Source organism: Mesitornis unicolor, unplaced genomic scaffold (assembly GCF_000695765.1).
Source record: "Mesitornis unicolor isolate BGI_N332 unplaced genomic scaffold, ASM69576v1 scaffold32480, whole genome shotgun sequence".
In the NCBI taxonomy this organism is placed as follows: Eukaryota; Metazoa; Chordata; class Aves; order Mesitornithiformes; family Mesitornithidae; genus Mesitornis; species Mesitornis unicolor.
The window spans coordinates 10,277-25,357 of record NW_010158149.1 but is presented as its reverse complement, the minus strand read 5'-3'; the positions used below and the strand labels follow the sequence as shown (position 1 = coordinate 25,357).

Sequence of the window (15,081 nt, the reverse complement as noted above, 5' to 3'; positions counted from 1 at the left end):
CAATGAGTTTTAGTGCAGCATATTTGTATGTGTTATCTGAAACATATGAATACTTAGTATTGCTGCTGTTAAATTTGTAATGAGTTGTAGGGATTGTGAAATTCCCTGACTGGCTCTCATGCAAGTAGTTCATTTGCAGTGCTTAGATGTGTTAAGATTAAGCAGGGGGAATATGGCAAGCACTATGTCTGACCCTAGATGAAAAATTCAAATTTTGTGAGTTTGCCCCAACGTGTTTGGTGAAAATCAGGTAAATATTGTGTAAACCTGCAAAAAATCTGTTGCTAACTGTGAAAGATTGCATGGATTCCATGTCTAATATTGAAAATTTTCTAGTAAGTGTAAAGGCATGGAAATCTTGGGGCAAATTTTATGCATCAGGTGGAAGCCTTTGGTTGTATATAGCAATACAACATGCACAAACATGTTAGGTGTTGGAAAACCCAAGTCAACTTCTATTTGTTTAAACAGCAGTGGTGGGTAGGTGGAAACACTGGGTTTGGACTTCAGCCACATCTTCACAACCAGCTTGCTGTAATATTCAGTATTTTCAAGTGGGACAAACTGTTGCGAAATGTCTCTGGTTATATTTTAATTTTTAACTCAATTGTAGTAAAACTTATTTTAATGTACTGTGTTGTGTCTGTGTAGCTGTTAATACTTCAAATAAGTTTAAGTATTAATCTATAGTATACTGTAATCTTAAATATTTTTCTTTTTATGAAATACTAATTTTTTAAGTTCTGTAACTTTTATATGGAAATGTTAAGGCCTTATAGACAAGGTGTTGCACGTCTGTATATTCTGGTAGTTTGCATGTTCACATTGGAAACTAATTCCCTACAGAAGTTAGAGCATATAGTTGTGATAATGTAATCTATCATAATAAAACTACTTATACAAGTAATATTACATTCACAGTTAATAGTCCCTGTATTCCTTTGAAATTTGCAAGGACAGATGGATTGCTGCATCTCCTTTAGTATGAAAGCAATATAGTGTTATTAATATGTACAGAAATTGGGCATGGTATACAGCAGTGTTTACTCATACAGGAACATGAAATGAAAGTGATAGGAAATGCAAGCTAACATAAAGTTGCTGCAGGTCAAAACCTTTATCTTTGAATTGATGTTTGCGTTATACAGATGGCATGTTTCAGAAACATTTTCATCATATTAAAGAAAGTGTTACTTATTTGATTACTATGTTGGTTTTATTTCTCATCATATATTTGAAAAAAACACTGGTTGCACAATGGCAGTTCTGTACTCAGGTTAGTCTGTTGTTTATAAGAGCAGATGATTTCTTGGAGAATTGGGCCCAGAATATATTAGTCCAGTTCATTTATACATGAGTTTTTGTGTGTTTCTCTAAAATAGATATATGGGTTCTAGTCTTGATCTATGTGGCATTATCATTCTTTACAAAAAGGAAGAGTGCAAACCAAATTTTTAAATGGTCCTATCTGCTCTGATTTTATTGATTTTATTTTCTTTATTTTTTCATAAGATGCTATAGCCAGATCAAATGTTGTAATACTAGGCTTTTATAAGTTGTAGAATCAATTCAGCTATAAATTAGCTATAAGATAGCTGAATTAATATTACAAGTAAACTGTTTATGAGGTGTTATACATTCAGAAACTATGATTATTCTGATCAATACTAGTGTATGATTAAGAAGACATTCAAAGACTTCGGTAGGAATTTTTGTTAGTGATTACAACTGTATTCCAAATAATAGCTGAATTTCTAATTTGCATGTGTGAAAGGGCCATTCTGCACATAACAGTGTAAATGTTGCTTTTATAAAGCTGATGAACTGCAATTGTATTACAGTGATGTTATCAATAGGACTACTGTGTTTTCTCTTTAGTAAAATACTTGAGAAATATACTTCTTATCTGCATGCTGATATCTGTATTTCTCTGCTGGGAACTAATTTAAACACTTCATGAGAGACTGACATTTTCAGTGCCTTAAACATCCTTAAAAGCTGCTTTGTTCATTGCAAACCATATTTAGTGTGACCTCATAATAATGTAGCATACCTCAAGTGTCATGCCTGTCTTTACTATGCACATTGGAGCTGTGTTCATCTATACTAGACAACTGCACTTCAAGGAAAGATTTTATTTTTCTTGATAGGCAATTAGCAGTAATTAGGAAGATTCACTTCAGTAAGATGTCAACATGAGATTATTTTTAAAAGTTGAATGTCAGTGGCTTTAAAAAGATTTTTTTTTCCCTGACACATAGGTATGGCATGTGGAACATGAAATGTTAATTTAACTTTTCTGCTTATTATTCATGCACAATATTATTTTGTCATTCATATACTACACTGTCAGAGTGCAAAGGGTGTTAAAATAGTGCTGCTAGAATAAAAAGAGGATTAATCTACCATTGGCCAATTAGCCAAAGGGTACTTAATGGTCTCTAAAGGCTACTGAAGTCTAACAACTAGCTAAAGCACTGGCAAAAAGTCCTCTATCTTACCTTCATTTACTTGACATTTTGTGAAACAGTCAGCTGCTGATAATTGCATTTGGCTAAAAGGAAAAAAAATATAACTGAGTGATGCAGTAGATTCTCCTAAAATTTCAGAATAATAAATTATGAGTAACTTCTAAATTTTAGAACTTTTTCTTGGTTTGGGGGTTCTTTGTTTCAATTTATGGATAGGATATTAAGTCACCAAAGACTTCTGTTTCATATTTAGTCTTCATGTCTAGAATACTAAGTAATCAACCACTTACAGCACTTGCATGAATAAAACTTTCACTGAGGATTTGGAGTTATTTGCCTTTTCTCTATATGATCACATTAAGTATGCAACACAGTTGACTTTTTAGCCTAGTATATATATTTTCATATTACCAGATAGCTACACATCATCTTTATTAATTTTAGCTTTTTTTTGGTTATCTATCACGCAGAGTTACATTTTTATAAGAGAACAAAACTGGGTCAAGATTAGTGGGACTGACTCAAGAAATTTTGCCTTGGATATTGTAAATAAGTTTATCATTATATTATAGTAACATCTGATAGAGTGTGTAAAATCATAAATACCTAACTTTGTTCCTGCACATATGTTTTGAAAAGTTCTTCCATGGTTTATGTGTGCAACAAGTACTGCTTATCTTGTATATTGTTCATGATCAAGCTAAAGCTGTGAGAAAATAGCATTCTATTTAAAACCTTCAGATAAACAGTAATGGATTTTAAAGCAAAACCTGGTACAGTAGCTATGCATACAGCAAATGTATTTTATTAACTACTGTCACAAGGTTTCTTAGGAAAAAAAAGGCCTATGTTGACTTAAGATTTCTTACACACATGTCTATGCACACTGTAATGTTTTCATCTGCAAGGATTTTAGGATGGGAAGCTTCATAGTAAATAATGATTTTTACACATCTGAATATATTTATGTTGGTTATAGTTGAATCACAAAATAAGTGTTAAAATAAGGTTATATCATTGCTTAAAAATTGTTTCAATAATACTTGATTTACATCCTATTTTATAATTTTGCCTAGAAATACATTCTGTATAACAAATTCTGCAAATATAAATCTGTGGGATTGTGTACAGCAGTAGTAGTGCAACAGCAGCCACCACCAACAGAAATGTCATTTTTCATAGATGCCAGCTGCAGTAGGAGGGTGACTCTGCTGTAAACTGAACTAGAAGCAGCTCACAGGGTTGTTGTGATGGCAAGGAGCAATATGCCATTCCAGGAGCTTTCTACATTAATCCATTGGGCCTTCCATGCAGCCGTCTTTATAAGCAGAAGGCTTATGGTAAAAAGCCTTGCTGAGTCACTGGAAGTTTTACATTGACTACATAAAAACTGAGATTTCATCACTTACCCCTTTGTGTACAGCGGAACAGAGTGTCATGGGTATACCAGGAGCAAGGACATTAAGAGAGATGGATGTTAAATATTAAATCTGTAAACATCTGTTAAGCCAAAACACTCTGGAGGAGGTGCAGCAGACAAAGGCCGCTGCATCATGGAGGAACAGCAGTAGCCTGCCTTTACCAGCATCTGGTCTAGCTGATCTACCTTTCATCCTGGTGACCTCTTCCCTTGGAGTAAATCCTTTTTACTCTGTCACTCAGAATTTGTGTGCATGTTAGCACATACACAAAAACTCCCTGTGTTGAAAAGGATAAAAGAACAAAAGGCTTGACCTAAAACTTAGCAAGTGGTGAGGGACAGCAGGGCAATGAACTTGCTTCTTAAGTAAGTAAATGCAAGGAATTTCTTTTAGGTGTACATGTCTTGCCAGGGCAGGAGGGCCGTTTTTCACATCCTACATAGATTTATATAGAATTTTCATACACCCTTTCAATATATTGTAAATAGAAGAACAATGTAGAAGAATTATCAATACAGTAACACCATTAATGTTATCTACAGAGCTGCTAAGAGGTCAGCCTTCTTGATATCTCTGTTTGCAATTGTGTGTCTGCCTTTGTCTACTTTTGCAAGTTGGGGAATGTTTTTCTTGTGCATCATATACTACTTTCACTTCACTCTCATAGTTCTGAATTTATGTACACATATATTTTAAATGTTTTTTCCTACCTCTTCACTTAAATAAATTCTATAACCAATATAACACTGTCCTCTTTGGTACCTGTCCCATGAAAACCTTTTCTTGTTCAACATATTTGCTGTTATTTTTGGGAATGTGGCCTCTGCAATCATGGCATTTTAGACCAGATGCATTTTGGTGGCAGCAGTGGCCTGAGAAACTTCTGAGAGTCACAAGCTGTCTTGAGCAGACATGGGGGCATTTCTAATTTTAATCAGATATATCGATCTAGTTATGATTTTTTGTGTGTTTCTTTTTAAGAATAATTTATCATTGAAACACGGAATCATGAAGTTCTGCACTTAGAAATATTGGCTATGCTGGACAAATTAACCTAATCCTTGTATCTCTCTATGCTGTATCTTTCTGTACTACTACTGGTTTTGCTTATGAAAGTAGCCTTCATTTTGTCTTTTATTCAGACTGTATTAATTGTGAGAATAATATATCAGACTAACGAACAGCCAGTTAGAAAATACATTAATACTATTTATTTCTTGTTCAATAATGACAGCAGACACAGAAGAGAATGGAAAGATTAACCCCTTTACTAAGAACAGCACTTATCTCAGATAAATGTGCAAACTGCCCGGTGGCTTTAATAAATGCACTTAAGTGTGAAATACTGCTAGAGTTTTAACTTTAAATACAGGCTGCATTTTCTTATATCCATGATATTTTCTTAAGCTAATGCAAAATCTACAAGCTTTCTCATGGCATTCATAATGAGAATAAACATGACTATAAGTAGTTTTTCATTTATTTGCATATATATGTGATCTTCTGATGATTGGTATGGAAGTGTGTATGTATATAAACGCATGTATATAAAAAGTTTTTTCTAATAACCTTAAACAGTATAAAATCTAGTTTTCAGTTAAATAATAATATGCTTAACCTTCTCGCCCATGCTTTTTTGTGTACCAGCATATAATTGGGCACACAGTTAATCATTTAACGCTGTAGTATCTTCCCCAGTTTCTTACTGGGATTCTTCGCAAAGGAAGTTTTTTTTGCCCTTAGAGAGATTTCAGTACCCTTTTTTATAATTGTTCCTTATGTTAAACTACCATATTACAATCTTCTTTTGGAATAGTACTGTAGTTACCCTCTTACAGAGCAAAGACTTGTTTGTACATTGGTGGCTTTTGGCTGACTACAGATTCGTGGAAGTTAATCACTAGGATGAAGATTTTTTTGAGTTCTCCTTTTCACAGAAGAGCATTCAGTATTTTTTAAATTAAAACAAGATTTATCTAAAAGATTACCTCTATAAGGAGTACTGTGAAATATATTGTCAACATAGACTGAATAAGTCTTGTCAATTTTCAATCAAGTGCAACAAGACTGAGAGTTTGTTTGCATGTTATTTATTTGAACTAAATCCCTAACAAGCCTCGTCTGCTAATTGGACTTAGCATTTATGTTGCTAAATGAGAAGCATTTTGGCTGCAGTATAGGGTGGTAAGACCTACCCAGTGGAATAAACAGCTAACATCTGTTATCCTGTCCTGCTCCAGCTTGGCTTTTACCACTTAAGCACCTCAGCCCTAGAGTCAAGGTTATGGAATATGTGGTTCTCTGGCTATGGTGCGTATATGTGATAGGGAAGAAATAACACAACATGAGTAAAGACCAGCCAACCAGAAGATATTTAGTGCAGCTGGTCCACTTTGCTTTAACCTCTACAAGCCCTACAAATATCGAAACTAAAGCCAAGAGGAGACTGTATGTTTTATAGCAGTAGTCAACACAGCAATTCAAGTGAGCTTACAGTGGTCACCATTAAAACATTTGACCGCCTTTAATATGCATTGGTGTCTGAGACAACTTGGTATTTCATGCTCTGTGTAGAAATAATTGCTGAATCCCAGAGAGGCTCTAGGTAAACAAGTTTCAACAGTAACTACTGTTACAGTTTTGTATGATTATTTTTGCCCATCATGGTAAAAATAGCAATGTGTACTGTCAAAATGGAATTATCTTGCCTTTTTTAAAAAATGGCTTGTTTTTAATCTTAGTTGACTTCCCTTTCCTGCTAGATTTGATCTTTGCTTGAAGAATTCAACCAACAGCTATGCAATATAATTACAGATAGTATATACTATTTCATTGCTCTTGAATTCTGAACTAGAGAAGCATCTCATATAATCAAGCAGAAGTATTTCTCAGATGCAATTGTGATTGTTTCTTCTGTTTGTAAAACAGGTGTTGACCTCCAACCTGGCCAAGTGGCAACAGGAGAAGGAAGATTTACAAGAAAAATTGAAGTTGAGAGAACATCTGTCTCAAACTGCTGGCAAGAGTGAAGCCACACCAACTCCTTCAAAGAACATTGATTTAGAGATGAAACAGCTGCAGTGCGAACTAAAGGTGACAGAACAGATTATCTAGTGCTGAGGATTATTCATTTGAACAGTATTTCTTAACTGGGTCAAGCAGATATACGTATACTGACATATGCATGCCATTTATATATCTTAGCCAATCATTAGCAACTTAGGTGTTAGATAAACTTTGATGTTTAGTAGAAATGTAGTCATAAGCAGGAGAATTAGGAGTTAGAATTGAAATTTTTTGCAGATCAAATAGGCCAGACAGGGAGACTTGCTAGGTTTTTACACAATGACTAAATTAGTCTTTTTGGAAAGTGCTGTGGAATTGCTTCAACGAGAATGTGTTTATTCCTTGCTTTATTTAAAAAGGACGTAGCAATAGCTATCTGTGAAAGGGGAGCAAAGAATTTGTGCTAATGGGGCAGGTCATATAACAGTCCTATGTTACCTGTATGCCACTACTATTCTTGTCTTCAAAAAGACATCATTCTTTTTTGTATTTGTATTTTTGCAGATTAGCTGGTAAGATAACATTAGCTTGTCGGTGATTTAATTTTTAAGTCTCCAATGCTTCTGTTATGTGTGTATGATGTAGATGCTGGACTGTGTTGATCTGAGAGCTTTTTTCAGCAGGTGGCCTGGCTCCTCTTTTCTTACTGGAGAAATATACGTACAACAGAATGTCTTAAAATTGTTTTTTCCGTCATTTTGCGTTTAATATTAGAGGAAAGAGAAAAGGTCAAAATGGTACAGCTTCTTGGTGATAGAAGAAATGGCACATGAGCAAGCTGTCTGTCAAAGAATCAACTGGAAGAAAAGGCCATGTTACAAGAGCGATATTGCTGGCTCTGGCTCCGCGTATTGGATTAGCTGTGCTAGCACACAGGATGTGGGTAGTGCTCAGATCTCTTAGCTGTTGATGGTAATCAAGGTATTACAGATCTTGGCTGTGGCACACTGGATGCGTAACATCTAAATTCAGGGATTAGTAAAGGTAGGTCACATTGCTAAAATGATAGGGGCAACAGAGAGTAGCCATGAAAAGGAATATAATTTGATGTATTTTAATAGTGAGAGAGAGATCTTGAAACCATACACACTGACTTCTTGAGTGTTGATTTTAGATTTGGGTTTGACTAATCTTCGTCTGTTGCTGGTGAGTGGATAATTTCTGTTTATTAGTGTTGTTCCTTTTAGATGAGTGTCCCTTTTATCCAGAAGCCTATTAGTCAATTGCTTTACAAAATGGGAATTTTTTTAAAAATACTTCCAAGAGTAACACTCATGTCAGAAGCCTACTTTATTTGTGGGCCAGATGTGAACTGCAAAATATATTGCTGAAAAATCAGAGAGGTTTTTTTGTTTCTGCAGCAAAGGAAACATACATAAAGCATATATAAATCTGATGTCAAAAATACTAACGTGACTTTTAATTCCTTCTTGAAGATGTACTACATCTTCAATATAAAAAAATAAACCTTGTATGTAAAACTACATTTAGAATAAACATAGTCTGTGAACCCAAATCCAGCTTAGGAGAGTAAACTCACTGGTTGCTGAATTGGATGAGATTTTTGACTATAAGGGCCTGAAAAGCTACTTAAGTCAGTGGAATTCTCAGCCTTATTTTGACCTAATAATTTTTCAAAAATTTAAGTTCTGCAAGTCATTTTTGGCAGAAGAAATTGGCAAAGTTGTCAGCTATTGTTCCAGGCTATCTAGCATAGATGCAGTTATTCTCCTAAATGTCTGAATGTGGCAGCAGCAAAAGCTTTCCTTATAGCTCGAAATCTCTAAGTACCTGGGTTTGTGAGTTTTTTGTTGGTTTTTTGTTGTTTTTTTCCCTCAAAGCTATCTTTGCAGTGTTTATTTGTGTTGTATATAATGAGTCCTTGTATTTTTGCCAATATGAAGAAATGTGTTAGATGTGGGTAGTGAGTTTGGAAGCAAAATACTGTAAGCATATGTCTTTGCCTCTGAGCATGTGCAGAGGTGCCCCTAAGTATTCAAGTTATATCTGGTATGTAAACCATGTATCTGGGTGCTGTGCTTCCTGCTAATGAAGCTCAATCTCAACAAACAGGTCTTGGGAAACACAGGATTATTCTGATAGCATATAACATTTTAACAATTTTTGGGTTATACCTCACATTATAATAATAGTAAATAAACTGGACAAGATTAACAGTATTTTACTTCTAACTATGCACATAAGAATATATGCTCCCCTTGAGGTGCACGGAGTTATGTACAAGACTCTATTAATGTTAATAGGCATTACTAAGTCTGCACTGAGCAGAGAAATTCTCCTAAAGTATCTTTGTTTATAGCATATCTGATCTGTTTGCATATTTTTCTACATAATGAGTAAAAAGCTTTAGTACAGTGCCTGAAACTGAATGCATGTATGCACACATATATATTGTGCATACACTTAATGCTTATGTATCTTTTGTCAATACCTTTCTGAGTTCTGAAATTTCCATATGCAGTATGTTTGAGCTGCCATTTTCAGCAACGGCATTCAATGCATATGCTCAGATAGCTAAAATGGCTACTTAAATTTCATATTTTTTTCCATAGAGTAATTAAGTTGTTCTGTATTTAAATCTTGTTTAGATTATCTGTGTGTTTACCTGGAGGAATTGAGACTTTTTTTTCTTACTTGCCTACAATATACAGTGTTGGAAAGGCCAACAACTGTACAATTCTCCTTCACTGGAATTACGTGTGCATGAAAATTAGAATTGTATCTTTTTGTTACTGAAATATAGGATTTTTGTTAGTATGGCCAAATGGAAATATCTTTGTCTTGTGCTTTGAGTTTCAAGGGAGACAAAAACAACTGCTGTTGTGGATTGTCGTACATTTCTAAATGCAAAGGTGATAGAAATTATTAGAAATTGTTGTCCTATAGATGTAGCCCCTTGTGCTGTAGAAATACACCATTCAAGGTTGTAGTACAAATTAAGATCTAATTTTATTTCTCTTCTTTTCTGTTACCTTTTCAACTGACCATGCTATGCAAGAGAAAATGTGGTCTTGATAGGGGCACTGGGCTTGCAGGTGTCCTGGAGAATATATCTTAATCATATATTATTAAAACAATGGCAAAGTACTGATTTTTATATTTTCCAAGGAATGCACTTCTGCTTAAGTGTAGGTAGAAAGTAAGAATGTTCATTTTGTACCAATTAATGTCTAAGAACATTTGTAAAATATGTGGAAGTTTACACAGCCCGTTGTTTCAAACAAAATTGCTGTTTACTGCAATCATATTCAGCATGCTTTGTTTATATTTTAATATTTTTCAATATAGAATTCAAATAATGAAATCGCTAAGCAATCAACCATCATTAAGTCACTAAAAACCGAAGTCCAGGAGAAAGAAGAGCAGATTAAGGAACTACAAGCCAGGTATGTTCACTGTTCTAGTCATTGTGTTTGGTGCCACCCAGTGGCAGGGGTTTAATTGTTACAACGTTAACCATTCTTAATAGATTTTTAAGAGAATATTTTATTCTTCTTTTTACTGTAATCTTCAAGAGTGTTACAGGCTGGGACTTTTAGAAACTGGAGCAGTACATGCTAGAATTGCATTTTGTTTCAACTGATGAGTGATTAGCTAGGCACAGTAGCTGTATGGCAATAAGAATACCCAGACCCTAGAGTAGACTATTTTATCCTTGATGTAAGTCTAAATGAATTCTTCAGCATTGTTAAACACAGTCTTTCAGATACAGTAATTCTTTGCCTAAAGGGTAAGAGACATGTCAAGGTTCAGATGCTTAAACAAGATTAAATATCCAGTCTTATACTCAGGAAAAGTTCAAAAGGACAATTGTATTTGTTTCTATTTGAATTGATTAAGGTTTACTACTCAGTTTGTAATTCACATGTATTGCTGTGAAGTATGCAACTGAGATTTTTTTCTACCTATTTTAGCTAATACAATACTGTTCTTCAATTATATTACTATATAAATAGAACACGTTAGTGTATCTGTTAATTTCTTGCCTGTCCCACATTTTTACTCCTCTAACCATTCTGATTTTTTTTTCTTGTAGAAAGAATGCAGTTTAATTATCTGAAATTAGTTCATTTCAAAAGTAGAGAAGACTTAAAATTGTTAAATTATACATTGTGTATTTTATATTTCAAAATGAAACTGAATTTTTCCACCATTAGACTTGAACTTTTATTTAAAATATTTACTGGTTATCATGTTCCTTTATAGAATAGATACTGTTTTTTCATAAACTGTAAGATATAATCACCAAAATAACATTACTCAAATAAATGTGAAATAGATGCAAGAAATTTTAAGATGCACTATTTTCCTGGGTTTTTTTAGTATAGTATTGACATGGTATTAACAGTCTTTTATTCCTGAACATTTTACCATCATTTTGCTCTGATTAAAAAAAAAAACCAGAAATCTGGATGTATTCAGCTATTGCTTTTTTTTTAATATATAAAATACTAAGGGTGGAAGCAATGTACAAGGCATAATTTTCTTATTGAAGAGAGATTGTGTTGTAGTACATTAGAATTTCTTTTTTAAGAAGTTTTTGAAAAATGCAGATGTTGTTTGTAGGTTTCGCAGGTTTTAATAATTATTCTCTTGTCTGACAATTCTCTTATCTGACATATTATAGGTATACAGAGTTTTCATGTATTTCAGTTGCATACAAGGAGACTTCTATCTTTTTAAAAGAATTTTGTACGAAATAGTGTTTGAATGACACCTGATTCAGACATCAATGAAATTTAATGTAAATTTCTATTTTCAACAGTTTTTTGCCTTTGATAATAGCTTAAGAATAATTACTGTGATTTCAAATCAGACAAGTTATACTGTAAACGACGGCAACAAGCAAATCACAAATAAATTGCATATTTAGAAAGAGGTCTGTTTAATAAGAGACTTGAAACTGGTTTTAATGGCTGGGGATAGGGTAAATAGCAAGAATTGCATCAGCTTTTTTAAAAAAATATATATGTAATGCTACAGAAATGATAGTTTGTCTACTGCATTTATACTTCTTAGTTGTTCTATTGTATATTAGCAGTATTTTCTAAGAGAGATATGCAGCATGACTTCTTCCCTTCTAGGATTTCTCGATTGGAGAGGGACCTTAATATGAAAAGACATTTGATAGAAGAATTAAAGTCTCGTCTAAAAGTAAATCAAGAAAATGAGAAAACCTCTAATGAAACATTAGAAAGTCTTGAGAGAAAGGTACTTCTTTCTAGCTATTGATAGTTTTAGGAAAAGCAAAAGCTGGATATATTATTATTATTATTGAAGTTATTTCAACACACTATACATACTAAATCAATATATTGCTTTAAGGAAACAACATGCAGTTAATTTAAAGATGTAATTCCATCCACTATAATTTCTATGAAATCAGTATATGGTGATAGCTTGGATGTATTCAGCATAATTTAATGTATGTTCATAAGAGGTGTAATTAAATATTAAAGTATTCAGAACACTGAGTTACAAGGATATGCTGTAAGTAGTGAGATTTAGTTTTATGCACTGTAAAGTCATAAAATACAGTAGACCTGAAACAAAGGTGATTTTACATGACATATGCTAAAGAAGTGCACACACCTCTCCTGGCTATAGTAAAAAAGTTAAATGCTTTAATATATTAATGTGTTGTCCATTGCAATGTTATGAATGATTCACTATTCTTAGCTTAATGTAATTCTGTCTACATAGGCAGAGCTTAATTTCTTTAGCAAATTATTTTTTTCTGCAAAATTCTAGGACAATTTCACTGTATCCGGAACAACTTGTATATTTTTTGGCATCTTCATGTATTATCCAACATATGTATTGCACTTTGGTGTTTAATTCCAGAAAAGGATTATGATATTTGGTTGTCTGTGAGGTTATGCAGTTTATGAACTGCAAAATAGGAATAAACCATTTACCCATTTGCTTTTGTTTTCCTAGAATGCAGGTGCTTGCTAAGAACCACAGGCACTATTTCTGCTTGCAGTCATAAAGCATTTTCAGCTCTAGAGAGAGCTACTCTCTTACCCTCCCTGCCAAAGATAAGGTGTAACTAAGAAATCTGCAGCCAGAGATTGAGAGCTTAAGTAAGCAAGGGACCTAAGTATGAACTTAAATAAATACCTGATTTTGGACGAAACCTTTAGAATGGAACAATGTACTTCAATGCTGTTCTTTGAGTATTTTAAGCACTGCATTTCTCTGATTCCAGAGAATCAAATTCCATACATTAAATTGATTATTCCATGTGGAAAATCAATGTGATAAATTTTACATTATCTTCAGCAGAAGATCAAAGAAATTCCCTATTACTCAACATTGTCGGGAAAACTTAGTGATTAATACTGTCAGGAGAGGTGAATGATTTTCTACAAGCATTAGTCTATTTCATTTTATCCAAAATCAGTGTTAGCATTGTATGGTAAAATTATAATAGTTATCTAAGAGGGCTTATAGACTATTAACTTGTAGGACAGTTATAATTTTCTCAGCTGAGTTTTAATTAATGCCTTTACCTCTGATAGAAGAAATGAGTTGAAGTTTTATTTGCTCACTTTAGCATGCATTGTAATAGTAAAATATATAAACAAACAGCTCTGCAGATGAAGATCTTTTCTTTACACTTTATACAAGTCAAGCGTTTATACATATAAACAACATTGTGTGCAAACTGATCTCTGCTGGATCAGCAGTAGAGATTTATTAAAGACTGTTCTTTCATAAAAAGAATAATTTTAATAATTTTATATATAATACAGGTATGTTTATGCTATATATTTCAGTTTAGTTTTAATTTTATTTTCATTTTAAAGTTTTGTATATTAATATTCAATTGCTTTTGACCGTTCAATATTTCAGATAAAGGCACTGACTGAAGACTGTACAAACAAAAAAAGTTCCATTGACTTACTGAAACAGAGACTTAATGTAGCTACAAAAGAGAAGTCTCACTATGAGCAGTTGTATCACAAGGCTAAAGACGAGTTGGAGAAAAAGGTATATTAGAGTTGTGATGGCTCCACTGTGGAGCCTTTTCATACTTCCAAATGAAAAGTTGTAAGGTCATCCGCTTAGAATTTTCAAATATAGAAAGGGAAAAAAGAGCAGAATAATAATGATGTGCTTCTCTGATTTAATTCATTCACATCACTGAAATTTAGATGCTGAAACATGGACGTAGACTAAAAATAAAATTACTTTTTGCCATGAAATTACATTTTATGTGTTGCAAATGGAATGTTTTGTGATGTTAACCATTGTGTGGAGAGGTTGGTTTGTTCATTCGTTTGTCTGTGTTCTACCATACCTGCCTATCAGCTTTTATTATATCACTGCTGTTTCTTTGTGGATGTATTTCAGGATCTCAAGATTACCAATCTAGAGAGCAAAATGATTGAGACTGAACGTGCCATGACTGAACTTGAAACTGCTGCATATGAACAAATACATGACTTGGCTAAACAGAGTGAGCAGGCCTTGGAAATTGTACAGAAGAAACTACTGCTTACCAGTGACAAAGTGGAGGAGTTCATGAGATTTGTGAAGGTTTAAGTTTTATATTCTTTTGAGTGTTCACCTAAATTCTTGAGTGAAAGAAAAATGTAAAAGATTAAATGAGGCTAATCTTTGGTGCATTCTCAGTTCTGGAACAGTCTTTGAAGTTTCTTCACTAACCTGGTGTCAGTTCTGAAGTGGTCTAGACAGGGAGGAGTCAGTGGCCTAGGCCTCTCTCCTAGAATTTGTAGAGTTCCATAATTTTTATTGGTCATATTTTGTATATGGCTGCCAGTTTACTTGTTCCAAAGGATAAAGTGCTTAGTTGTATAGCACATTACCCTGCAGAAAAGAATTTCTCAACACATTTAAGAAAATAATTCATATCTTCTCATTAGTGTGAATTACCTAATTTTCCATATGCATTGCTTTTTATTGGAGAAGTATGAAATAAGGAAGACTCTATATTGCAAAATTGAAAGCTATTTTAAAAGCACTATGTAAAATATTCTTTTCTTATATTGGCTAAATACTTAACAGTCCGCTACAGTGCATCATGCAATAATACTGTCTGTGGTGTTACACAGGTTGCTTCATCATAGTACATC

The 15,081-nt window shown here is 33.5% G+C and overlaps 1 protein-coding gene across 1 annotated transcript; it reads left to right on the top strand.

The window, feature by feature from the left end:
* Positions 1-6,820: 6,820 nt before the first annotated feature.
* On the top strand, positions 6,821-14,530 carry LOC104539301 (centlein-like; the record flags this gene model as incomplete). The annotated part of the gene is made up of 5 exons (XM_010182787.1): positions 6,821-6,985; positions 10,268-10,365; positions 12,064-12,190; positions 13,838-13,975; positions 14,339-14,530. Coding segments are annotated over 5 exons (720 nt in total), but the record flags the coding sequence as incomplete, so codon positions are not given.
* Between the last annotated feature and the right edge of the window lie 551 nt (positions 14,531-15,081).